This window comes from Oryctolagus cuniculus, chromosome 1 (genome assembly GCF_051225735.1).
Source record: "Oryctolagus cuniculus isolate XC-2025 breed Fujian yellow rabbit chromosome 1, ASM5122573v1, whole genome shotgun sequence".
In the NCBI taxonomy this organism is placed as follows: Eukaryota; Metazoa; Chordata; class Mammalia; order Lagomorpha; family Leporidae; genus Oryctolagus; species Oryctolagus cuniculus.
Window position 1 is genome coordinate 29,735,761 of NC_142867.1, and position 26,930 is coordinate 29,762,690.

Below are 26,930 nucleotides of genomic sequence, written 5' to 3' on the forward strand. Positions count from 1 at the left end.
TCAGTGACAGCCAACATGGAAAGGTGGGCACAGCATGGCCAAGCTTACCGATTTTCAAAGACAGGCTAGTAGTCTAAACTTTGGTGTTTGTTTCCCAATTTTGAAACACTAGACCAAACACAACATTGTTAGTGCACAGTATGCCCACCTCATGCAGCTGTGATACCTGCTCTGGCACAGATGGCACTTTGAAGCCAGGGCATCCTTGTTAATACTCAAGAATTTTTATCTCCAACTTGCCTGCATCTCTTGAGTGCTAAGCTTCTGAATGTTTCTTTTCCTCTCCCCTAAATGCATAAGTTGAAACCTTAACCCTCAAAGTGGTGGTATTGGGAGGCGAGGGTTGTGGGGAGGGGATTTTGGAGGGTGATTAGTTCATGAGGATGGAGCCCCGAGTGTGTTAGTGCCCTTATTAAAGAGACCCAAGAGAACTCCCTTGCTCCTTTCTGACATGTGAGAATATGGCTAGAGGTTGCCAGACAACTAAGAAACTGCCCTTACCAACCAAGGGATCAGTTAGTGCTTCCATGTTGGACTTTCTAACCTCTGAACTATGACCAATACATTTCTGTTATTGACAAATCACCCAGTTCATGGTATTTTGTCACAGTAACCCATTTGGACTGAAACCCAGTGAGTTCATCGGGCCACTTCCAATTGATTCCTTGACCTAAAGTAGATTTCAGAAGAACTGAGCAGCAACTTCTCCCTGCAACTCACCTTCGTATCAGTCCATATGTTGGGGGTAAGGAAACAGGAAACCAGAGACATGAAGGGGGAAGTAGGGAACTCTCCGTAAAGGATCTTAGCTCCTTGGCCTAATCCACCCCCTGCAGGCACTCCTCTGATAAAGAAGGCAGCCAGGACTTAATGGAGGGACCAAGGGTTAAGCTCCCAGAACCTCCATCAGTCACCACAAATGAACCTAAGTAGTCTAAGTGACTAAATGTGCTTGCTATGCAAATGCAACTTCCAGACAAGACTGCTCACAATGAGATACCACTTCAAACCCACTAGGATGGCTATAATCAAAAAGATAATAGTCAGTGTTGGGTGATGATGTGGAGAAATTGGAACCCTCCTACACTGCTGTTGAGAATGTAAAATGGCATGGTCACTCTGGGAAGCAACCCGGCAAATCCTCATAAAGTTCCGTGTAGAGTTACCATCTGATCCAAAATTCCCATTCCTGGGCATGTAGCCCAAGAGAAATGAAACACACAGCCACATAAAAACCTGCACATGATGGTTTATAGCAACATTGTTCACAATAGCCAAAGGTGGAAGCAACCCAAGTCTCTACCACCTGATGAATGGAAAAACTAAATGTGGTCTATCCATACAACGACTAATGATTCAGCAAAAAAGCAATGAAAACTTGAATGTGCTACAACTTGGATGAGCCTTGAAGAAATCATTGGGCTAAGTGGGAGACATAGTAGAGAAAAACACATATCACACAATTTCACTTATATGAAATGTCCAGAGTAGGCAAATCTATAAAGTAGGTTAGTGGTTTCCCAGGCTGGGAGTGAGGGGAAAATTGTGTGTGAGATGGCGCTTAGGGATGATAGCTGTAGGGTCTGCAATTTCTCTCTGGGATGATGAAGGTACTCTGAAATTGACATTGGTAATAATTAGACAACTGTGAATATCCTAAAATCTGTTGAATTGTAAACTTTAAATGGGTAACTTGTATGTGAATAAAAATTATATCTCAATAATGGTATTACTACAAAAAATACCACAACTAAGATTACTACTGCTAAACATTTTCTAATAAAAATATTCTGTGCCCATATCTCACTGTTCACATCTGCTCCCCTGGCGACAACAGGACAAGTGCCCCAGAAGGATGGTTTCCTTCACAGGCTCAGTGCTCAAACTACAGTGACCAACTGGCCTGGTTTGCCCAGAACTGTCCCAGCGCTGGCCTGCAAGCCTGCATCCAGGAAGTTCTTCATTCCTGGACAAACTGAGTGGCTGCTCATAACAGGAAAGCTCTGACCTTTGGGACTGCCAATGGCTACAACTGAGAACCTGTACAAACAATGCCTCCCTCTTTTGGATACAAGACATCTATGAACTCCTTCTAATGGCCAAAATGTACTTTATGGTTGTTCCTATCTTACAGATGAGGAGACTGAGGTTCAGCATAGGTGAAGGAGCTTGTCAGGAGCACATAGGAGCCAGACATTGAACTGGGTCTTCCCACAAAGCCTGAGATCCCTCTTCTACTCACCACATTTCTCTCACCACACCACTGGCTGGGTTGTCCAGGAACACTCTCAGCTTTGTCTTGCCATCTGAGGAAGGGGTAGTCAGACATCCAAACAGGAAAAATGTGTTCTTTTCCTAAAAACACCAGGAGACACGTACAGTTTGGTGGTTAACGGCACAGCCTCAGGAGCCAAGACTACACAAGTCTGAGTCTACACTTAGTACTACTTATCTGTGTGATGACGGAAAAGTCACTTAACCTGTGTTCCAGCTGCCCCATATTTAAAATGGGAAACATAGTTCTTTCCTGTGTGTTTTTAGAAATATATGTGTATATTATGATTTATAACATAGGGAAGTTATGGGAAGTAAATAAATCAATAGAGGCTTAGAATGGAGCCTGGCAGTCAGCAAATTCATTAAATAATCAAGGTAAGCACTGATTTCTATACTCAGAATTGGAAAGAAATCAGAATATGCCTAACAACAAGCAGACAGAGAGACCAAATCATGAAAATGCACTCTTAAGTTCTGTTCTGTTCCTTCCCACGATATTGTCTATGGTTTAAGAATTACTAGAAGTTCTCCAGGGCATAGACAAACCTTTAGATGCAACATGACACTGACTATCTGGGCAGCCTTACCAATACGAGATGGCACCGTGCAGGGTGGCACATGCTGCCACACACTGAATGGAGTCCAGAAGATTCCCTCCTACCAAAGCTGCCCACTGGAGCAAAGCAAGTGGGGTCTCCTCCCACTGGGGCAGCACCTGTCACTCTGCTCAACTCCATTGTACAGATGTGGAATCTGAGGAAAAGAAAAGTTGGAACTTGTTCAAGGTCAGTTAAGAAGGTGTAGAATCGGGATTCAAACTTAAGTCTATTTCCAATGCCCCTATGCTTGATTGCTTCCATGCATTAGTTACTAATGCTGTATAACAAAGTACCCCCAAAGTTGAACACTTAAAAGAGCAAATGTGGAAAATATTTTACAGTATTTGAAGGCCAGAAATACAGGAGTGGCATAGCTAGGTTATAGCAGTCAAAAATATTGGCCAAGGGGAGAAACGGCCACTAAGGTCAGTAATGAGATTGCTGGCAGGTCCTGGTTTCTCGCTGGCTGTTGTCCTGAAGCTTCAGTTTCTCAGCACATTGGCCGAAGACTGCTCACAACATAGCAGCTTGCTTCCCCCAGAGCAAGAGATACAAGATGAGAGAGTGCACAAGGTAAGGCACAGGAGCGTCAGCCTTTTTTTCCCCCTGTCTCTGCAGTCTTTAATTATTTTTTTAAAGATTTATTTATTTATTTGAAAGGCAGCGTTAGAGAGAGGGAGAGGGAGAGGCAGAGGCAGAGCAAGAGAGAGAGGTCTTCCATCCGCTGGATCACTCCCCAAACAGCAGTAATGGCTGGAGCTGGGCTGATCCAAAGCTGGGAACCAGGAGCTTCTACAGGGTCTCCCACATGGTTGCAGTTGCCCAAGTACTTGGGCCATCATCTGCTGCTTTCCCAGGCACATTAGCAGGGAGCTGAATCAGAAGTGGAGCAGCCGAGACTTGAACCAGCACCCATATGGAATGCTGGCACTGCAGGTAGCAGCTTTACACACTATGCGACAGCACCAGTCCTCCTGCAGTCTTTGACAGGCAGAGTGGACAGTGAGAGAGACAGAGAGAGAGAAAGGTCTTCCTCTGCCGTTGGTTCACCCTCCAATGGCCGCCGCGGCCGGCGCACCGCGCTGATCTGATGGCAGGAGCCAGGTACTTATCCTGGTCTCCCATGCGGGTGCAGGGCCCAAGCACTTGGGCCATCCTCCACTGCACTCCCGGGCCACAGCAGAGAGCTGGCCTGGAAGAGGGGCAACCGGGACAGAATCCGGCGCCCCGACCGGGACTAGAACCCGGTGTGCCGGCGCCGCAAGGCGGAGGATTAGCCTAGTGAGCCGTGGCGCCGGCCCCTTCAGTCTTTTATAACCAAATCGCAGAAGTGATATACCTGGGGCCGGCTCTGTGGCAAATAAATTAATCTTCACCTGCAGCACTGGCATCCTGGAAGAGGCTCCTGGCTCCTGGCTTCAGATCGGTGCAGCTCCGGCTGTTGCAACCATTTGGGGAAAGAACCAGCGGATGGAAGACCTCTCCCTCTCACTGTCTCTGACTCTACCTCTCAAATAAATAAATCTTAAAAAAAAAAAAAAAAGAAGTGACTCTCCTTCTCACTGTAACTCTACCTCTCAAATAAATAAATAAATAAAATCTTTATTAAAAAAAGTGATATACCATCACTTTATCACTTTGGTCATCTGCTATTAGTCACACAGGTACAAGAGGGGAAGGGCCCTTAATAGGGTAAAACTACAAGAAGGCAGGAATCATTGGGAGCCATTTGGAGCCTGTAAAACCCACTCCCCATGCTTCTAAAGACAAGAAGGCACAGTCCTGCAAATAATAAGGCAATATCATCACACACAAGTCACACAAATCAACTTTAGTATAACCATTTTTGGTTGTTGTCTATTTAACAAATATTTACTCATCACCCAAAACAATGCACCCTACCCTAAGGATATGGGCAGGGTTTAAACCTAGAGCTGACAGCAAGTTTGGGTGGAAAACAAGAATCAGGCGATGTGGATTCTTGGAACAGATGGACAGGCCAGGAGAGAGCACTGGAATCAGAACTCCATGACCACGTGGTTCTAAAGCCTTGTATTCCAGATAGGGGCTCATCCTTAAACAACCCAGGGTTTGTTTTCCTGGGCCTTGACAATGTCCCAACAGAAAAAGGGGGAGGAAAGGAGCAAGGGAAGAAGTAGGAGGCAGAAGAACAAGCATCCTCTGCAGCTTGCCAATGTTTGGAATTTCACAATTAAGTTGTCTTCCTTTAGCTTGAATTTATCAGAACCTGTTTTTTAAGCCAGGTTTTCCTAAGGAAGTTGGTGATGGGGTGGGGGTTGAGGGGGCAGAGGGGAGGAGAAGGGAGAAGAGCTAATCAAATACTAAAGGATAAAGGAACTGCCAGGACTGGGTAGAGGTGGGGGCAGAGCAAGCTGGTCGCTTCAGTGCGAGTACCAGGTCTTGACCATTTCAGTCCATTTTGACAGATCAGAGTCCAGTGCGCCCACTCAACAGCACTCGTTACATACATTATAATTACCTCCTTGAATAAATCATTTAATTGATTTCCATGGCCCACGCCCCATCCCAGCGCTGCCGTGGCTGCGATGAGACCCTAGCCAGGGAATGGTTTTCACATGCCCCTCTTCCTCTCCTCCCTCCCTAACACTTCCTCACTTGCTCTTCAGATCCCTCTCCCACCACTACGGGGAAGTCCGTGAAAACCCTAAGTGCTGCAGGTTCCCATCTGGATAAGGTTAATAATAATAATAATAATACCAGCTCCTACTTATGCCACAGACAGGAAGTTATACACGTGAAAGCAATTTTATAGTCTTTGACTAGGGCTGCCAGTGCTGTGAATTCCAAGATGCACAGCCTCCCTTTAATTCCAAGTGGCTGGGGACTTTCCCAGGCGGCGGCCAAGCCTGCAGCTGCATTCCCAAAATCAGCCAGCCCGCTCAGAGAAACCCAGAATTTCTCTGACTTGTAAGTAGACAAACCAAGCCAATCCCCTACACCCCACCCGGAAAACCATCCTCTGCTTGCGTCTTCCAAGCCCCTCAGGCAGACCCCGGGTTTAGCTACCAAGCCTCGAGTCTCTCTTGGTCCCGCCCATGTCCACAGCGCCAGAAAGAAACGGCTCCCGCCACGCCGAGGGACTACAGCCCCCGGCATGCCTCGCGGAGGCGGCCAGAGCACGCGACCGGGCAGCGTGGTCACGTGACCCCGGAAGATGGCCGCGCTGACAGCCGAGCACTTCGCCGCGCTCCAGAGCCTGTTGAAGGTAACCTGGAGGGGTGGGGACTGTGTGAGGAGGCTGCCCGTTGTTTCTGGGATTTGAGACCGTGCTGGAATTGGGGACGAATTGGCCCAGGTTTGGAGCTACGGCTCTGCCAGTACTAATCTGTATGACCCCGGGCAAATTGTTGAGGCTCCCTGAGCTCTTTATAAACGGAACACCGTAGCGCCCTGACAGAAGTGGGAGGAGTGAGGGAATGGACTTGCGAGCACCGTGTAAATGCCCCCTACTATTAGTCTCAGGGGCTGGTTTTTGAAGTATGTGCCTTGGTGTGGTAACCGCGAGGACCGCGTTACCGGTTCCGCGTTTCTTTGGTCCCGCCGCCCCTCTGCGCTCAGCTGGTTCAGCCCGCTCTTCCGGTGCAGTGAGTGTGTGTTTCTCTGTTCCCCCGAAGCCCCGGCTTTCTGATCTTGCTTTGGCCAGAATACTCTCCTGACAACCATTTGAAAGACTGCCATGTCAAAAGGGCACATGAAGTGATGGGTTGGAATTATTTAACTTAAGATGTTCCCTACAGAAAAAGGCAGCTTTATTTTCCTTTGCAGAACTTGTCACTAGCTGACATGCGTCTGGCTGTAGTCACAAGAATGTACTCACAAGGATGTAAGACCCAGGAGAGGGGCCGGCGCTGTGGCACAGCAGGTTAAAGCCCCAGCCTGCAGCGCCGGCATCCCGTATGGTTCTAGTCCTGGCTGCTCCTCTTCTGATCCAGCTCTCTGCTATGGCCTGGGAAAGCAGTGGAAGATGGCCCATGTCGTTGGGCCCCTGCACCCGCGTGGGAGACCTGGAAGAAGCTTCTGGCTCCTGGCTTTGGATCAGCTCAGCTCTGGTCGTTGTGGTCATTTGGGGAGTGAACCAGCAGGACTTGAACTGGCACCCATATGAGATGCTGGTGTTGCAGGCAGCGGCTTTACCAGCTACGCCACAGCGCCAGCCCACTTTTTTTTTTTCTTTAATGGACTTTAAAAAAATTAATGTGTGGCACAGATACAGAAAATGCAGAAATCAAAAATGTGCAGCTTAATGATTTATTATGTACCTATAAAAGCACCACCAAGATAAAAAGTTGGAACATGGGGTTGTTAATTGCAGTTAAGGCACTGATGTGGATGCCCACCTCTCATTGGATTGCCTGGGTTCAAGGCCTGGTTTCACTACCGGTTCCAGTCACCTGCTAATGCATACAGTGGGAGGCAGCAAGTGATGACTCAAGTACTTGTGTCCTTGCCATCCATATGGGGGACCCAGATTAAGTTCCAGGTTCCTGGCTTTGGCCTGATTTAGTCCCAACTGTTATAACTGTTTGGGGAGTAACCAGTGAATAAAAGATGTTCCTGTCCCCATCTCTGCCTTTCAATCAATCAATCAATAATCAGTCAAATGTATGTATGTATATTACCAATACCCCATAATTTCCCCTATTCCCCTTCTATTACTTACTCTTATATGTTTGCTTCTAACGAAATCAGTTTAATGTTGCCTATGTTTGAACTTCACATAAATGGAATACTATAGCTTATAATTTTGGATGTGTGTCTGGGTTCTTTTGCTCACAATAATTCATTCATTCATTTTCATTGCTACAAGTATTGTTCTATGTTTTTCTTTTTAAAAAATGGCTTGAACTTGTTTGAAATAGAGATTCACATGCAGTTATAGGAATGCAGAGCAATCCTATTGATCATATTCTCTACTGGTAACGTCCAGGAAAATTTAAAACAATGTCCTAGTGAGGGTATTAACATTGATACAGTCAACATTTCCATTACCATAAGATCTCAAACCACCCTATTTTAGCTAAACCCACTTTCACTGTGCCTCCACACTTTTCTTAGCCCATGACAGTCTTCATTTCTGTAATTTTGTCATTTCAAGAATATTATAGAAATGGTCTGTTTCTGCCTCTCTGTCTCTGTCTACCCCTCTGTCTTTCTCTCTGTCACTCTGACTTTCAAATAAAAAATAAATCTTTGTTTAAGGGAAAATGGGGGCTGGCATTGTGGCACAGTGGACTATGACCTGGCATCCTATATCTGAGTGCTGTTTCAAGTCCTTACTGCTTCATTTCCAGTCCAACTCCCTGCTAATGTGCCTGGTAAGGCAGTGGAAGGTGATCCAAGTAATTGGGCCCCTGCCACCTACCCGAGAGATCTGGATGGAGTTCCAGGCTCCTGGATTCTGCCTGGCCCAGCGCTTGCTATTGAAACCAGTTTGGGAAGTGAACTCTCTCTGTCTCTGTCTCTGCCTCTCTCTCTCTCTCTCTCTCTCTCTCTATTATGCTGCCTCTCAAATAAGTAAAATAATTTTTATTTTAAAAAAGGATATGGAATCATAAAGTATATATCCTTTGGATATTGACTTTTTTCACTCAGCCTAATTTTCTGGAGATTCATCCACATTGTGTGTTTCAGTGGTTCTGTTTTCCAGAATATCTGTACCACTTTACATTTCCAGTAGCTGTGTATGAGTGGCTCATGTCTCCGCATCCTCACCAGTATTTGGTGTTATCACTAACATTTTTATTTTATTTGTTTTAAAGATTTATTTATTTGAAAGGCAGAGTTACAGAGAGGCAGAGAGACAGAAAGAGTGAGGTCTTCCATCTGCTGGTTCACTCCCCAACTCACCGGCTAGAGCTGGGCCAGGATCTGAAGACAGGAGCCAGGCACATCTTCCTAGTCTCCCACATGTGTAGGGGCCCAAGTACTTGGACCATCTTCTCCTGCTTTCCCAGGCACATTAGTAGGGAACTGGCTTGGACATGGAGCAGCCCAGACTTGAACCGGTGCCCATATCAGTTGCCAGCACTGCAGGCGGCAGCTTTACCCACTATGCCACAGCATCGAGTTAATTTTGTTTAAAGTGTGTGAGACACAGGTTGATTTGTTTCTTGCCTATGAACAGCCAATTGTTCCAGTACCACTTGTTGAAAAGGTTATCTTTCTTTCCTCTGCTGAATTCTATGTCTACCTTTTCAAGATCAACTGGGCATATTTGTGTGAGTCTTTTTCACAGTTTTTCATTCTGTTGCATTGATCTGTGGGTATCTCCCTCTGACAGTACCATTCATTCTTGATTATTGGAGCTGCTTAGTAAATCATGAAATCAGACTGATTCCTCCTACCTCACTCTTCTTTATCAAAATTGTTTTAGCTATTCTAGTACCTTTGCCTTTCCATGTAAATTTCAGAGTGATATGGATATATATATATATTATTTTATATTTTTATTTAGTTTTAAAAGAAAGTCTTTTTTTAAAAGATTTTATTTATTTGAGAGGTAGAGTTACAGACAGAGAGACAGAGAGAAAGGTCTTCTGTCTACTTGTTCATTCCCCAGATGGCCACAATAGCCGGAGCTGAGCTAATCCAAAGCCAGGAGCCAGGAGCTGCTTCTGGTTCTCTCACACAGGTGCAGGGGCCCAAGGACTTGGGCCATCTTCTACTGCTTTCCCAGGCCATAGCAGAGAGCTGGATCAGAAGAGGAGCAGCCAGGATTTGAACTGGCACCCATATGGGATTCTGACGCTGCAGGTGGAGGCTTAGCACACTATGCCACGGAACCAGCCCTATATATCTTTCTTAAAACTTGCTGAAGTTTTAATGGAATTGTAATAAACCTACATATATATCAACTGGGGAGAACAGATGTCTTTAGAAAGTTGAATCTTCTAGTCCATGAACATGATATGTCTTCACACTTATTTAGATCTTTGATTTCTTTCCTCTGTAGTGTGTTTATTAACAATTACAAATTATATTTTTAATTCCAGTGTCTACCTGTTCATTGTTAGTACAGATGGTTCCTGACTATTAAACAATGGTTTAAGATTTTTTGACTTTTTGATGGTACAAAATGTTTGGTAGAAAGTGTTTTTTGAATTTTGAGTTTTTGTCTTTTCCTGGATTACCGTGTGCAGTATGATGCTTTTCATGGTGCTGGGCAGTTCAGCAGGCTACAACTCCCTGTCAGCCATGTGATCTGGAGGGTAAACAATTCTACCATACACTGTGTTGCTAAGCTATGGTGTAAGGCAAATTAGGTCTATTAAATGCATTTTCAACCCATGAGTTTTTCAATGTATGATGCATTTATCAGGATGTAACCCTATTATAAATTGAGGAGCATCTGTATATAGAAATTTAATGGCTATTTGTATTTTTAATAAGATTTATGTATTTATCTATTTGTAAGAGAGAAAAAAGAGAGACAAGTGAGACACCTTCCATCCACTGGTTCACTCTCCAAATGGCCACAACAACCAGGGCTGGGCTAGGATGAATCCAGGAACTAGAAACTCAGTATAGGCCTTGCATGGACAAAGTACTTGAGCCATTACCACTGCCTCCTAGGGTGTGCATTAGCAGGAAGCTGGAATTGGTAGCAGAAATGGAATTGGGAGTTGAACCTAAGCAGTTGGATTTGGGATGCAGGTGTCTCGAGTAGTACCAAGCACCTATTCTAATTTTTGTGTTTATCTTCTCTGTTCACTATTGCAGAACTCACAGGGAATTTTTTGGTACATTCCTTGAGAATTTCTGCATAAACAATCATGTTATAATGGAAAACCAAATAGTTTTGTTTCTTTTTATCTGAACTATATACCTTTTATTTCATTTTCTTGCCTTATATCACTGGCTAAAACTTTCCAAACTATGTTGAATAAGAGTAGTGAGAAAAGACGTCCTTGCCTTATTCCCAATTTTAAGGCAAAGCATTCAGTTTTTCACCATGAAGTATAATGTTAACCATAGATTTTTCCAGAGGTATCTTTTATCGATTTAAGGAAGTTCTCCAGTATTCCTGTTTTTCTGAGAGTTTTTGTCAAGAGTGAATGTTCAATTTTAGCTAGTGGTTTTTCTGTGTTAACTAATAGCATGCTGTTTTTTTCATTGGCTTATTAATTTGATAGAGTACATAGATTTTCAAATATTTAACCAACTTTGTATCTTGGAATAAGTATAGTATATAATCCTGATTTCTACTTGAAAATATTTTGTTAAGGTTTTTTGTGTCTGGTTTCATGAGGGAAATTGGCCTGTAGTTTTCTTTTGTTTGACTACTTTTGGCTTTTGTATCAGGGTAATAAAGCTGTAAAAAACATTGGGAAGTGTTCCCTCCTCTTATGTTTTCTAGAAAAGATTATGTAAAATTAGTTAATTCTTTCTTTAAGTGTTCCTTACAATTTTCTAGTGAAATTATTTGCTCTTGGAGCTTTCAGATTATGAATTCAATTTCCTGCTTGTTACAGGGCTATTCAAATTATTGATTTCATATTGAGCAAGTTGTAGTTGTTTGTGTCTTTTGAGTAATTGGTGCATGTTGCTTAAACTGTTAAATTTATGTGTATAGACCTTTTCTTAGGGTTTTTCTTACTACCCTTTTGATAGGTCTATAGTGAAATCCCCTGTTTCATTTCTGATATTGGTAATTTGTGTCTTCTTTCTTTTTAACTTTGTCAGTGTTGCTAAAAGTTTGCCAATTTTATTGATATTTTCAAAGAACCAGCTCTTTGTTTCATTGATTTCCCTAGTTCACTGTTTTCAATTTCATCAATTTCAGGTCCATGTCGTTTTCTTGCTTCTGGCTTCTTTAGTTTTATTATGCTCTTTGTTTTTCTAAGTTCTTAAGGTAGAAGCTTAGATTACTGATTTGGTCTTTTCTTTCCCCAGAAACCTTTATTTAAATCTTTTTTTTTAATATAAAACCTTTTATTTAAGGAATACAAACTTCGTACATGTCATAAGTACAGCTATAAGAACATAATGATTCTTCACACCGTACCTCCAGTCCTATCCTCTTCCTCCTCCCTCTCCTATTCCCATTCTAATTTTTTACTAAGATCTATTTTCAGTTAACTTTAAAATCTTTAAAAATCGCAATTCCACAGTAGAAATTTTCTTTCATGTCATGTACGGATTTCTTTAGTTTATGGATTTGCTTCTGATTACTTCTAAGTGATCCTAAGATCAATTTTTTGCATTCTGTTTCTGGCATTTCTTCAATCTCTTCATCTTCACATTCTAGTATTGAAGTGTTGTGTTCCTTTGGGGTTGCATGTTGTCTTCCTTATTCTTGTTTCTTGAATTGCTGCATTTGTTATTAGGCATTTATGGAGATACTGATTTTTTTTTTCCATGTGTTGGCTTTTATCTTTGGACTATTCCTCTGTGGCTTAGTAGAGTGTCTGCTCTTTCAGTGAATACCCAGAGGTATGGTCAGGGAGCCCTGTTCAGTGCTCCAGGGTGAGGGGACACCCAAGTTGGATGTGGTAAATCAATCTCTCTCTTACTCTCTCTTACTCTCTCTCTCTCTCTTTATTAGAGGGGAGGTTTGTTCAGCTTTATTGGCATAGTCTCATGCTCACCTCCTCCAAGGAGGCCAATGCCTGGGCACTAGCCCCAGTGGGTACAATATTCGTACATGCTGCCACAAGAACCACACAAACAATCTGTGCAGTCCTCAGTCTGAGCACAGATCCCACAACAATGACCCTCACCAGGGAATCAGAGAGCCCCGAGTATGTGGAGTCACCCACAGTGACTGCCCAAAGTTCCAACCATACCCTGTGCTCTCCCATGCAGCCAACAGTGTTTTCACAGTCCTGGCACACAAGGCTCCCACAGTCATGAGCACCCAGCTCCCAATTCTCCAAGCCAGACTTAAGCACCTCCTCTTGGCTGGTTGCTGGGTATGCGGACATGAACTGGTGCAGCTGTTACATATGTCCAAAGTGGCACCTGCTGTCTCTTGGCTAGTTATAGGATGTCGACGTGGGAGGTCAGGGAGCAAGAAACGTGACCCCTCCCCCACTTTTTCCCCCTTTAGGTTGGCGGGTACATTGTCTCCCACAGGGCTCCAAGCCAGACTCATGCCAGGGTCTTTCCACAGCTTTATTGCCAGTGGCTTGGGCTGCTGTAATCTGGTCTCACTTCACTCTCCATAGCTGATGCTGAGTGTCTTGGCTACTGGTTTCCTGAGTTGTGTACATTCACACCCTCCACGTAGGTCCACAGTGTCCCTCTAATTTGTGTGGAGTTTTCTTCCTAACTCTTCCCTGTGATTGCACTCTCCACTTTTTTTTAAACTTATCTTCCCCCAGACTAGAGCAGTAAGCTCCTTCCCTGTTTGGCCATCTTGGAAAAGTCTTGAGTTTTTTCTAATATATGCATTGAATGTTATTTTTTTTAACTTTTATTTAATGAATATAAATTTCCAAAGTACAGCTTATGGATTACAATGGCTTCCCCCCCATAACGTCCCTACCACCTGCAACCCTCCCCTTTCCCACTCCCTCTCCCCTTCCATTCACATCAAGATTCATTTTCGATTCTCTTTATATACAGAAGATCAGTTTAGCATACATTAAGTAAAGATTTCAACAGTTTGCTCCGACACAGAAACATAAAGTGAAAAATACTGTTTGAGTACTAGTTATAGCATTAAATCACAATGTACAGCACATTAAGGACAGAGATCCTACATGAGGAGTAAGTGCACAGTGACTCCTGTTGTTGACTTAACAAATTGACACTCTTGTTTATGGCATCAGTAATCACCCTAGGCTCTTGTCATGAGTTGCCAAGGCTATGGAAGCCCCCTGAGTTCACTGACTCTGATCATATTTAGACAAGGCAATGGTCAAAGTGGAAGTTCTCTCCTCCCTTCAGAGAAAGGTACCTCCTTCTTTGATGACCCGTTCTTTCCACTGGGATCTCACTCGCGGAGATCTTTCATTTAGGTTTTTTGTCCCCCTCCCCCCCCCCGAGTGTCTTGGCTTTCCATGCCTGAAATAGTCTCATGGGCTTTTCAGCCGGATCCGCATGCCTTAAGGGCTGATTCTGAGGCCAGAGTGCTGTTTAGGACATCTGCCATTCTATGGGTCTGCTGTGTATCTCACTTCCCATGTTGGATCGTTCTCTCCCTTTTTTATTCTATCAGCTAGTATTTGCAGACACTAGTCTTGTTTATATGATCCCTTTGGTTCTTAGTCCTATCATTATGATCAATTGTGAACAGAAATTGATCACTGGGACTAGTGAGATGGTATTGGTACATGCCACTTTGATGGGATTGAATTGGAATCCCCTGGTATGTTTCTAACTCTACCATTTGAAGTAAGTCAGCTTGAACATGTCCTGAATGGCACATCTCTTCCCTCTCTTATTCCCACTCTTATATTTAACAGCGATCACTTTTCAGTTAAGTTTCAGCACTTAAGAATAATTGTGTATTGATTACAGTATTCAACCAAAAGTATTAAGTAGAACAAACAAAAAAATACTAAGAGGGATAACATATTAAGTTGCTCATCAACAGTCAGGGTGAGGGCTGATCAAGTCACTGTTTCTCATAGTGTTCATTTCACTTTTACAGGTTTCCTTTTTGGTGCTCAGTTAGTTGTCACCGATCAGGGAGAACATATGGTATTTGTCCCTTTGGGATTGGCTTATTTCACTCAGCATAATGGAAAACATTATGCATTGAATGTTATTAATTTCCTTCTCAACAATTTCTCAGCTGTGTCCCACAAGTATTTATATGTTTTTCTGTCATTTCCATTCATTCAGTGCACTTTTAAAAATATTCCTTGAGACTTCCTTTTTGAAATATAGATTATTTGGAAGTAATGTCATCTAACTTTGCAAGTGTTGAAATATTTTCCTGTTACTTTTCTAGTTTGATTCCATGTGGTTACAGAAGCACATTCTGTTATCACAGTTAACTTTTTACTTTGTTGAAATTGTTTGATGGTCCACAATATGATCTATCTTGGTATTTGTTAAGTAGACACTTGAGGTAAGTGTGTATTCTGCTATTACTGTGTAGAGTGTACCGTAAGTATCAATTAGATTGGTTGGTGGTGTTACTGAGTTCTTCTTTGTCCTTGTTGAGTATCTGTCTAGTTGTTCAATTGTTGTTGAAAGAGAGATTTTGATGTCTCCAACTGTATTTATGGATTTTGTCTATTTCTGCTTACAGTTATATCAGGTTTTGCTTCACATATTTATGCAGTTCTCTTGCTGAGTACCTACATTTAGGGTGTCTTCTTGGTGGGTATAACCTTTCATTGTTATATCTCTTCCTATCTCTATTAATTTTCTTTGCTATTTCTTTTTTTTTTTTAAGATTTTTATTTATTTTAGAGGTAGAGTTATAAAGATAGAGAGAAAGGCCTTCCATCCACTGGTTCACTCCCCAGATGGCCAGTCTGAAGCCAGGAGCCAGGAACTTCTCCAGGTCTCCCTCATGGGTGCAGGGGCCCAAGGATTTGAGCATCTTCTGCCTTCCCAGGCCATAGCACAAAGCTGGACCAGAAGAGGAGCAGCTGGGACTACAACCAGTGCCCATAAGCCACAAGCAGATGCTTAGCCCATTATGTGCCAGTCCCTGCTGTTTCTTGTAGATAGCATTTAGTTCAAATTTTTATCCACTTTGCCAATTTCTGCTTTTTAAACATTTTATTTTTTTAATTTATTTATTTGAAAGGCAAAGAGGCAGAGACCCAGACAGATAAATCTCACATCTGCTGGTTTACTTTCCAAATGCCACAAGAGCTGGGGTTGAACAAAGTCAAAGCCAGTAACTGGGAACTCAGTTCAGATCTCCCAGATGAGTGGCAGGGACTTGACTACTTGAGCCATCACCTGGCCCTCCACTAGCAGGAACCTGGGATCTGGAGCAGAGCTAAAACTCAAAACCAGGCACTCAAATGTGGGATGTGGATGTCCTAAGTGGCATCTTAACCATTGTGTTAGACACCTACCTTCAATTTTTGTCTTTTTTATTTTTTTGGACTATTTAGACCATTTATAGTTAGTGTAATTATAGACATGTTAGAGGCTAAGTATGCCATTTTATTTTTTGTTTGCTGTTTTCTCTTGATTTTTATATTTTGCTTTTTGATGCCATTCCATGAGTTATTTGGGTACTTTCTTAGAGTTCCAGTTTTACTTATCTGTAGTATGAAAATGCATTTCCTTTTGTAGCCCTTTTAATGATTGCTCTAGTTATTTTATTACATATACATAACTCATCACAGCTTATTGGTGTCATCATTTTATCAGTTAAGATGAAGTATAGAAATATTATTTCCCTCTCTAACTCTTTACTTTTACTCATTTGTAATATAATTGTCTCAAATATTTTCTCTATATAGTTGTATGTAGTCTATATATAATTTATATAATATTAGCACATCAGGCAATATAATAATTTTTGCTTCAACCTTCTTACATAATTTAGAAAAATCAGGAGGAAAAGGAAAGACTATTAGTTTGTTCATATTTTTCTTGGCTATTGTGTCTCTCTTCCTGATGTCCCAGGATTCTTTCTTTTATGATTTGTTTTCTGTTTGGAGAACTCTGCTTTAACAATTTTTTTTGGGTAGATCTTGAAACAAATTTTCTTAGTTCTTCATCTGAGAGTTTCTTAGTTTCCTCTTCATACCTGAAGGATTTTTTTTTTCTAAGTGTGTGATTGTAGGTTGATAGTTCTTTTCTTTCAGCATTTGAAAAATACTGTGCCACTTCTTTCTTGCCTCCATGGCTTCTAATATGAAAGCTGCTGTCATTCTCATTGTTTACTATAAGTAGAGTGTTGTTTTTTTTTTTTTCTTTAAAGATTTGTTTGCCTTTCATTGTTTGAACTTAATTATGATGTGTTTTGGTGTGGATTTTTTTCCTTTTTTTATTCTGTTTCAAGTTAACTCAAGTTCTTGGAATGTATACCAACCAGTATGTCAATAGCTAAACTCAGAAAGTTTCCAGCTGGTATTTCTTTGAATACTTTTTTGGCCTTGAGGCCTTTCATTCTTTTTCCTGGACTCTAGTGACACAGATCTTTTGTTGTAATCCCACCAGTCCCTGAGGCTCTGATAATTATTTTTGATCTACTTTCTCTCTGTTCAGATTGGGTGATTTCTGTTGTTCTTTATTCACTGACTCTTTTTTTCCTCTGCCCTTTCCATTTTTGTGCTGAACCCATCTACTGATTTTTTTTACTTTGGTCATTTTATTTTTCAGTTCTAAAATTTCCATTGTGCTCTTTTTTATCTCTCGTATTTCTTAAGATAAATATTTGTTGTTTCAAAAGTGTTCATAATTATTAAAGCATTGTTATCAGGGCTGATTTAAAACCTGTCAGGTAGTAGCCAGAGTTGGGGTGTAGCAGGTAAAGCCACAGCCTGCAGCATCAGGAGTGGGTGCCAATTCAAGTCCTGGCTGCTCCATTTCTGATCTAGCTTTCTGCTATTGTGCCTGGGAAAACAGCAGAAGATGGCCCAAGTCCTTGGGTCCCTGCACCCACATGGGAGACCTGGATGAAGCTCCTGCCTCCTGGCTTGAGACCAGCCTAGCTCTGGCTGTTGCAGCCATTTGCGAACCAGCAGATGGAAGATCTCTCTTTGTCTCCACCTCTATCTCTCCCCGCCCCCTCCCCACCCCCCGTAAACTCTGCCTTTCAAATAAATAAATAAATCTTTAAAAAATAACTTAAAAATAGAAATTATCAGATAATTTTAACATCTATTACCATGGTGTTGATATGTGTTGTTAACCTGTTTTCATTCAGCTTGAGATCCTCTGGTTCTTGATTTGATGAGTGATTTTTGATTGAAACCTGGACATTTTCATACTATGTTCTGAGATTCTGCATCTTTTTTAAGTCTTATGTTTTAGCTGGCCTTCTCTGATGCCACTCCAGCAGGAAAAGGGGGTGCCACTTCATTACTACCATTTGGGGGTAGCAGTCCAGGTCTCCCACGTGGTTCATGAGGATACCTGAAAGCAGATGTTCCTTGTTACTACTGGGTAGTAGAAGCTCTGTCCTCAATGGTCCCACTAATTCCACGGGGTGATGGGGCTCATTACTGATTAGTAAAGACGAAGATCCTAGCTCCCTGCTTGGCCTTCTCTGACACCACTTTCCCCCAACCCCCTGTATAGGTGTTGGGGCAGATCAGTACAGCCTCACAAGCTAGGCTTCCTATTCAGCTTTTGTTGACGTGGATAGAAGCAAGGCCAGAGTTCTTTCTGTGATATTTGGCTAGAGTGGAACAGTTATTCTCTGAAAGTTTTCTGTCTTACTAGGCTTTCCCTTTGACCTTTACCTAAAGAGAGCAAGTGTTTGCTGGGAATCCCCTTGCACCCACAACGACCACCCTACCCCATACCCATTGGCATTTCTAGGTTGTCTTCTTTTTCAGCTTAAAATCTGGGATATATGAGGCAAACAGAATACCTGGGGAACTCACCATTTATGTCTTTCCTTGGGTCTTATCTGCCTCGACAGATTCTTGGCAGATATGCCATCTTCCCTCCCCCTTCAATAGTCATCTTTTGTTTGCTCTCTGTATAGCACCTAGGGGTTTTATTTGTGCTTAGCAGAAAAAAATAGGGAGAAGTACATGTATTTTATCATTTAGAAACAGAGGTACCCTATACTTTTAAATCTTAAGTCTCATTGATGTCACACAATGAAGAAAACAGTATTATTCAAAAACGTGTCTTCAGAGACTGAGTTTGTTTGTTTTTTCCCATCTGTGAATTTATCCGTAGGCCTCCTCAAAAGATGTTGTGAGACAGCTATGTCAAGAGAGCTTTTCCAGTTCGGCACTTGGCTCAAAAAATCTCTTGGATATTACATGTTCCAGCTTGTCTGTGACCCAGGAGGAGGCAAAAGAAGTAAGTATGGTCAGAAATGACCTTTAGGGGCATGGGTGTTTGACACAGCAGTTAAAATACTGGTTGGGATGCCTACTTCTCATATCAGATTGCATGGGTTGAAGTTCAAGTTCTGTTCTCAATTCTAGCTTGCTCCTAATGTACAGCCTGGGAATCAGGCTGTAGTAGTTGGGTTCCTGTCACCCATGTGAGAAACCCAGATTGAATACCTGGCTCCTGGCTTTGGCCTCGCTCCCCCAGAGGTTGCAGGCATTTGGGGAGTGAATCAGCAGATGGGAGATGTCTCTGTCTCTGTCTTTGGCGCTCTCTCCCTCCCTCTTTCTAATTAATTACTTAACAAATTAAAATGTTAAAAAAAAGGAAGTGACTTAACTTATTAGTCTCTTTCTTGATTTTCCAGTTATTGCTACATTCAAGGAAAATTTCTCCCAGAAACATGTGTTGACAATATAACAAACTTAAGATCTTTTTGGTTTTTAATGCTAGTAAACTTAAAAGCTATTATCTTTTAACCCCTTGTAATAAATGAGTCATAGATGGGAGAACTACACCCAGAATCAGAACTTCTGACCATTTTCTATTCATACTTAATATCTAAACAAGGTGGACATGAGCCACCCTTTTTCTCATTTTCTTTCCCAGTGTATAACCTGCTGATGCTGATACATGTCACCTGGATAGCTCCAGGAAGACTTTTCAGGAGCTTTTGGACAGAAGCTTCAAGGCCTGAGGAGGATTAATCATTGAGATCAGGATGGGTTTGATCAGGCTCCCTAAGGGTTGTTTTGTGTTCCAAACTCCAAGCTCAACCCTCTGCGCCAGATAAAATCCCCTTCTCTTAGCTTACCTAAGATCACCTTCTGGAGGAAGAACAAGGTGACTCTTACTGAATTAGAACTGGCACCCTTTTCTTTCCAAGGGCAGATTTCTATAAAACAGGAACATCTTCTCCAAAATGGGCCCAGGTGGTTATTTTTTATTTTACCTGGAGCTTTGCTCATTGAAATCAGTGATTAAAAAGAAGTAAAAGGCAGGAGCAAGCGTATAGAAGTGATAGAGACTTAGATTGGGCTCTTCCAAAACTAGACCCTGAGGCGAGGATTTGGTTGCAGGTAGTTATATGGGAGGTGGTTCTGGAAAGCACAGAGGAGCATGGGGACAATCAAGCGGGGATGGCAGGCAAAGCAGTAAAAGAGTATGTTGATGAGTAGCAACTGCTGTGGGCAGCTGGGGCTTGGGTTTGGGATCCAGGGATAAACCAAGTTGAGCACAACTCAGAACTGTTCCTGGGAGAGCAGAGGCCAGGGCACTCCAACAGCCACCAACAGCCACCCCTGCTCAAGTTGTGTCGACCTATAGTGAGACAAATTTCAATGGCATCAGAAAAAGCCCTAAAGCTGAGAAACAGTTACCTCTGGAGAGTTTTCTTAGGTTCAGCCAAGCATTACTGTATTTACAAATCAACCGTAAGCCTCACTAGCTGCAGACTCCCTGAGAAGGACATGCTGGTGACACAGCAGGGCAGGGTCAGGCAGGACTCCACATCAGGAGTTCACACAGCCAGCCAGGAGCTGTCGGATCTCTTTGCGTTCCCAGGTGACAGTGTAAGGGCAACTACGTGAGACTCCTACCACCCTGGATTCCAAGTCCATGTTCCACAGGGGTCCATATCTGTTGTCACAGTTCAGTAAACACAACTTCAGGTTCTCACAGGCAGGGTGCACTGACACTCAGGGAACCCCAAAGCTACGGGCCCTCAGGTGCTTCTGCAGTCCTCTCCATCCAGAGGCACTGGACCAGCACAGGGTTGCCTAGTAACACAGCTGACTCTCCACTTCTCTTGGGTTACCAGGGAAACAACACCAGAAAGTTAACTGAAGGTCAAATTCTCATGCAGGATGGAAAGGGATATTTAAATTTTTTTCCTCTTTTTATTTGAGAGGAAGAGAGACAGAGTTAGCTCCCATCTGCTGGTTTATTGCCCAAACATACATGATGGCTGAGATTGGGCAGGCCCAAGCCAAGAACCAGGAACTCAGACCAGGTCTTCCAGTTGGGTGGCAGGAACCCCGTGACTTGAGCCATCACTGCTACTTCCCAGAGTCTACATTAACAGGAAGCTGGAGTCAGGAGTTGGGGGTGAGTATTGAACCTTGGCATTCCATTATGGGATGCGGGCACCTTAACCACTAGGCCAGATGCCTACCCCCAAAAGCGATATGTTAGGCTTTGCCCGCAGCAGAGAGTTTTTGCAAGCTGGCAGCATCCTGGGTCAGGAAGCTGCAGTGAACTCAGAGGCATCGAGGCACTGGGGCATCAGTGAATGCTATGGTGGCCTCTGCACTCCGAGTGAAGGTCAGTTCAGTGTCCTTGGCTGTGTGCAACAGTAGGAGTAGGGAGGGTAGAGGCCTGCTCCTGCCCTATCTCGTACCCACTTCTGCTGCTGCAAGGCTGCCCCCATCTCTTGCAGCTGCTCCAGGCTCTACACCGCCTCACCAGGCTGGCAACATTCCGTGACCTGTCCTCTGCCGAGTCCATTCTGGCTCTCTTTCCAGAAAATTTCCACCAAAACCTCAAAAACCTGCTGACCAAAATCATCCTAGAACATGTGTAAGTGTTCATTTCTTATGTGTTCCTTTTATATTTTTATTCTTTTTTTCCCTAGAAGTAATCAATGTGTTCACTGTTGAAAAATTAGAAAACATAGATAAGCAAAAAGATCTCATTTCCAGAGGTTAGCCATATTAATTCCATAATAGGGGGCTTTGGGAGCTTGCTTATTTTTGTTATTTACACTTTTATAGAGAGATTGATATTTTGTTTTTAGCAAAATAGAGTCATGCCATTTTATAACTTGTTTAATTTCACTTAACACTAATTTTTTAAAGATTTATTTATTTATTTGAAAGGCAGAGTTACAGAGAGAGACAGACACAGAGAGAGAGAGACCTTTCATCTGCTGGTTCACTCATCAAATGGCTACAGCAACAGGGCTGAGCCAGGCCAAAGCCAAGAGCCAGGAGCTTCATGTTGGTCGCCCACTTGGGTAGCAGCGGTCCAGGCACCCAGGCCTTCTGCTGCTTTTTCCAGGCCATTAGCAGTGAGCTGGATCAGAAGTAGAGCAGCTAATACCTGGACAGGTACCCACATGGGATACCAGCATTGCAGGTGGTGGCTTAACCCACTGCAACACTCACAGCACCCACAGTGTTAACATTAATGACATTTCAGGTCAATAATTATTTACCTGAAGTCTCATTTTTAATTGTTAAATATAAAATGCAGTCTACTATCTGATAAAGTTACATATAATTTAATATAAAAATTCCTCAGTAGTATTGGGGTATGGGCAGTTTTTCACACCAGTGAACAGTTTCCAGTGGAAACTTTGCTCACGTGCTTCATTATTTCCACAATGAGCACATGACCTCAGAAAGGTCCACCAACTCTCTTCTGCCAGTAGGACACACGTGTGTCCCTCTCCCCATGCCTTCACTCAGGAGATTTTTTCTTGCATTTTTTTCCACTCCCACGAATGACAAATGATACCTCATTTCAATGTACGTTTCTGTGCTGCTGGTGATGTTGAATATCTCTTTCATGTATTCATTGATTATTTTTATTTCTTTTGTGAATTTTCTGTGTGTCATCTTGGCTGGGCAGATCCTTTTAAACACTTACAATGTAGGTAGACTCAATTAACCATTGGTTAGCAGAAGGCTTGAGCAGACCTTTTGTTCAATAGCAAGGCCTGTGGAGGCCTTTTTACCAAGGGTTTTGTTGTTTAAGAACTTCTGTATACAGGACCCCATTGTGTTCTGACGCTACTTGATGTCTCACTGCGATGCGATGTGCTGTAGCATCAGGCATGTTTGTCTGGATGCGTTTTTGTACAGAAGGTAATACTCAGGGTAGTCAGTGCTCAATAAAGAGAGGATAAGTTGACCTTTTCTCTGTTTTGTCTGTAAGCACAGTAGCACAATAAGGTTTCAGTGTATTCGGTCTTTTCTTCTTTTTTTCTGAAACTATAAAAACTAATAGCAGTTATGGCCTTAGCGTCACTGGGCTTTGTGAAACAAATAAACAAAAGACTGTTGCTTGGAGACGCCGTCTCTGTGGTCTTCTTCTGTTAGGAGGTGGTGACAAGATTCAGAAAGGCAGAAGCCCTGGGAGCTGTGTTGTGGCACAGTGGATTAAGCCACTGCCTGCCACACTGGCATACCTTATGAGTGCCAGTTCATGTCCCAGCTGTTCTACTTCTGATCCAGCTCTCTGCTAATGTGTCCAGGAAAGCAGTGAAAGATGGCCCAAGTGTTTGGACCTCTGCCACCGATGTGAGACACCTGGATGAAACTCCTTGCTGCTGGCTTTGGGCCAGATTGTGGCTATTTGAGGAGTGAACCAGTGGGTGGAAGATCTCTTTGTCTCTCCTTTCCCTGTAACTCTGTCTGCCAAATAAATACATCTTAAAAAAAAACAAAACAAAACAAAATAGGCAGAGGCCCAGGTTCAAGGGCCTCTCTCATTATTGGACTCAATCTCATCCTTTTTCCACTATTTTTTCCTTACTTTTCCCTCTTAAACAGATCCACGTGGAGAACTGAAGCCCAAGCAAATCAGAGTGAGTACCAAGAAATATGCCCCTCCCTCCTTCTTTCCCGGACCCAGCTCTGAATCTGCCAGGTGGCTGGGAAGATTAACCAAAAATCAAAGGGAAGCATTCTAATCCCAAAGCAAGTGAAACCAAGCTCTATGTGTTGTGGTTTTTTTTTTCTTTTTTTGACTTTTTTTCTGATTCTAAACATTACAGAAGCCATGTTGTTAAAAAAAAAATACAGAAACGTTCAAAGCAAAATGTGAAGTACTTAATTATGTTTGAATTTGGAAAAGAAATGAACAGTAATTGAAATCACTTTGAAAGATTGACTAAAAATATGTGTGTAATGAATGGTCATTGTTCTTTCTGACTGAGCTGGTCACATTGCTAAAGGACTTTATCTGTGTTAACTCAGTCCTCCCAACAAACCTGTGGCCTAAGCTGAGATTATCTTCATTTTCCTGATAAGAAAACCGAAGCTTAGAGATTAGATAAGTGGTAGAACCGATACCCATTATTGCTGGTGCTACAGAGTTCCTAAAACTCAGGCTGTGACGTCTCTCCCTGTGTCCACTTCTCCTTCTGTGCTGACACCTGGACAGGGGTACAGGGGTGTGTAGGTAGAAGCTGCAGCTGCTGCTCCCTGTGAATCAGCACCAGTGCAGGTGGCACAGAGCAATGGGTAAGGCCCACGACTGCTGTCTGACTCTCGCAGAGACTTGCTGTGGAGATCAAGTGCATTCTCTGTACACAGTCCCTAAAGCTACCTATTCCACGGCAAACACTTGGGAAACACCAGCGGCCTGAGTTCTGACTTGAGCTGTCCTCTCCACAGTCTCTCTGCCACGCCTGATTGACCTGGACTGGAGAGTGGACATCAAAACCGCCTCAGATAGCATCAGCCGCATGGCCGTCCCCACCTGCCTGCTCCAGATGAAGGTACGTTAGACATCTTCCTCATTAGAGGGGAAGCAGTGGCTCACTCCTGTCATTTCCATAGGCTATCTGAAACTCTTGTCATTGGACTTTTGGGACCTCTAACCCTATAATAGGAAAAAAAAAAGTGTTCAAAAAGTATATGTTTACTACTGTGTTAATACATTGTAGATGTAAAAAACCAAAGGAGAAGTATTAAAACAATGAGACAAATGCAGAGCATATTTTTAAAATAACTTGGCTAACACCAAAAGATTACCAGGTACACATAATGAGAATTTTAGCTGTAGCAATATGAGTGTGCTTTTTGGGTTTCAAATAGCCCTCTTGATAATTTTTATACACATTTTTTATTTAAAATTTTTATTTGACAGGCAGGGAGACAGACAGCTCCTACGTGCTGGTTTACTCCCCAATATGCCTGAAACAGTCAGGGCTGTGCCAGCCAAAGCCAGGAGCCAGGAAATCAATGTGGGTCTCCCACATGAGTATCAGAGTCCCAAGTACTTGAGCTATCACCTGCTGCAACCCAGGATGTATGTACATTGAACAGAACTGGGACTCAAACCCAGGCATTCTGAAATGGTATTCAGACATCCGATGGCTTCACCACTAGACCAAATGCCCACCCCAGTTTTGGTATACTTTAGTCAAGCTCTTGTCCAGTGTGATCAGGCTGTCACTGTAGTGTGGCTGATGAAGACCTTGATTAGCAGTTGGAGAAATGTCAGTTCTTCGTTGTCGTTTTAATGCACCCTTGCCTCACTGGTATTGCCTTCCCTTTGTCGTTGTTTTTGGGGAATCTTTTCAAACCACATATCCATTTTGCAGGGTTGTTTAAATAATGAAATGCTGTATCTACTTAAAACCAGAAGCCCAGAATTCAGCACCTGTAAGAAAATGAAGTAAGGATGCTTCCAGCAGCTAAGTTTTAAGTATCAGTAAAGCTCATATCTGTAGTTCTTTTAAAGATACAGATAAATATAACTGGAGGCTATAGTACTTTTCCTGTATCTCAGTGGATGTTCTTACACACCCATACTTCTTGTGTTTAAAGTACCTGTGTGAGCACGGGAAATGCCTTCTCACTTGACTGCTACAAGTCAGGTGGCACAGAGGGGAGTGAGCCTGGACTTCGGCTTCTCTGGGAACGCACCCACTGCACAACTGCAAATGGAAAAGGACCCAGGCCTGTGCGGCCTCTCCTTCGTTCTCTCTGTTGCTAAACCACTCAAAGGCTAGGACCCCCTACTCGAGGGGCCTCTCTGTAGGGGTCCAGCAGCACTGGGGCGGGCCTCCCGGTCCAGGGCTCACTTACATGGAGGTGGAAAGAAAAGCAGCTTTGACTTCTTGAGCCTCATTGTCTTTGCAGATCCAAGAAGATCCCAGTCTGTGTGGGGACAAGCCCTCCGTCTCTGCTGTCACCATGGAACTGAGCAAGGAAACACTGGACACTATGCTAGATGGGCTGGGCCGCATTCGTGACCAGCTTTCTGCCGTGGCCAGCAAGTGAGCTGCGCACCTGCTTGTGCCCACTGCTGCGTCCAAGTGCCGATCAGCAGTGAAGCCCCACCCACCACACAGGCAGCCCTTGCAGCAGCAGCTGTGGCTGACAGTAGGAGGAGGATGGAGACACAGGGACTTGTTGCCATCCAGTACACATAGATGGCTCAGGAGGAAGCAGCCCAGGCCCTTCACTGTTCTGGCATTGTTTCTTCTTTCTGAAGCTGAAGCCTCCATCTTTAGGAGGCTCCTCTGCGCCACTTAATTACTGTTGTGCCACTGGGAGAGGACTTTTGCTTTGTCAGCCGTCTCTGCTTGGCTTTTTGGGAAATTCAAATCCAAATTGTGGAGCTTGCCTGAAAAGCCTTATTAGTTCATTTCCAGCCCCAGAACACATCTGATGGATGATGCCAGCACCTCTCACTCCTCTCTCAGAGAAGCCGGGCAAATCCCATGGAGCAGGGCCTGAGCCCCCTCAGGCTGCTGGACCATCTGTCTAGCACAGGAAGTCGGAAATGATTGCTAATTCTGTTCATGAAGCCAGGGGCCCCTTGCCTAATGTAATGCAACCATTGCTGGGTAAGGAAGTGGGAGTAATTGGAAATAAATAACACTTTTACGATTCTGGTCATGATTCTTGTGGTTTTTGTCCTTTGCCTGAGTTGTTGCCTTTAGCCAGTGCTGTCTCTTGTGCTTAAAGGTGATCCCTGCTTCCAAGTTGCCTGACAAGCTGGTGACGCTGGCGTGACATAAAACCAGGCAGAACAAGCTCACTACTTGCCATGTTTTCACCTGTCCTGGGGATGAAAAGAAAGCAGGGGTGACAGTTACAGAACTACGATGAAGGCATGTACAGCTTGTTCAAATGAGATCCTCTCCATCACAGGCCTCACACAGCACAGCAACTCCTCACATGACACTTTCCCCCCTTTCATTATCTGGGTCACCCTCAGGGCACCAGCTTGCAGCCTGCTGTCTGAGCACTTGGTTTGTTTGTGTATGGGATGGATGGAGGAGATACAAACTCAGGCTGGATACCCACTCAGGAGTCAGGGAGCTGGGGTTGGGAGTCA

The 26,930-nt window shown here is 43.3% G+C and overlaps 1 protein-coding gene and 1 long non-coding RNA gene across 3 annotated transcripts; one reads left to right on the forward strand and one right to left on the reverse strand.

The window, feature by feature from the left end:
- Positions 1-1,231: 1,231 nt before the first annotated feature.
- On the reverse strand, positions 1,232-6,065 carry LOC127492438 (uncharacterized). Its single transcript, XR_016217738.1, has 4 exons — positions 5,925-6,065; positions 2,865-3,030; positions 2,243-2,355; positions 1,232-1,615 (listed from the first exon to the last, which is right to left on the reverse strand). It is a non-coding gene; the product is annotated as an uncharacterized LOC127492438 (long non-coding RNA).
- COMMD9 (COMM domain containing 9) lies at positions 6,058-26,484 on the forward strand. Of its 2 annotated transcripts, XM_008269787.5 has the most exons (6): positions 6,058-6,123; positions 18,696-18,821; positions 21,292-21,431; positions 23,408-23,442; positions 24,254-24,357; positions 25,727-26,484. In XM_008269787.5, exons 1-6 carry the CDS (start codon positions 6,073-6,075, stop codon positions 25,865-25,867), a joined length of 597 nt encoding a protein of 198 aa, XP_008268009.1. In that variant the 5' UTR covers positions 6,058-6,072; the 3' UTR covers positions 25,868-26,484. The 2 variants fall into 2 exon arrangements, with proteins under 2 accessions (XP_008268009.1, XP_089165730.1); XM_089309604.1 differs by lacking the exons at positions 24,254-24,357; positions 25,727-26,484 and adding an exon at positions 23,834-23,908.
- The last annotated feature ends 446 nt before the right edge of the window (positions 26,485-26,930 follow it).

Bases quoted from the DNA above. Each gene is read 5' to 3' on its own strand.
- COMMD9 (XM_008269787.5), top strand. From the start codon at position 6,073: ATGGCCGCGCTGACAGCCGAGCACTTCGCCGCGCTCCAGAGCCTGTTG. The intron at 6,124-18,695 runs GTAACCTGGAGG...ATTTATCCGTAG, and splicing joins CGCTCCAGAGCCTGTTGAAG to GCCTCCTCAAAAGATGTTGT. The intron at 24,358-25,726 runs GTACGTTAGACA...TTGTCTTTGCAG, and splicing joins CCTGCCTGCTCCAGATGAAG to ATCCAAGAAGATCCCAGTCT.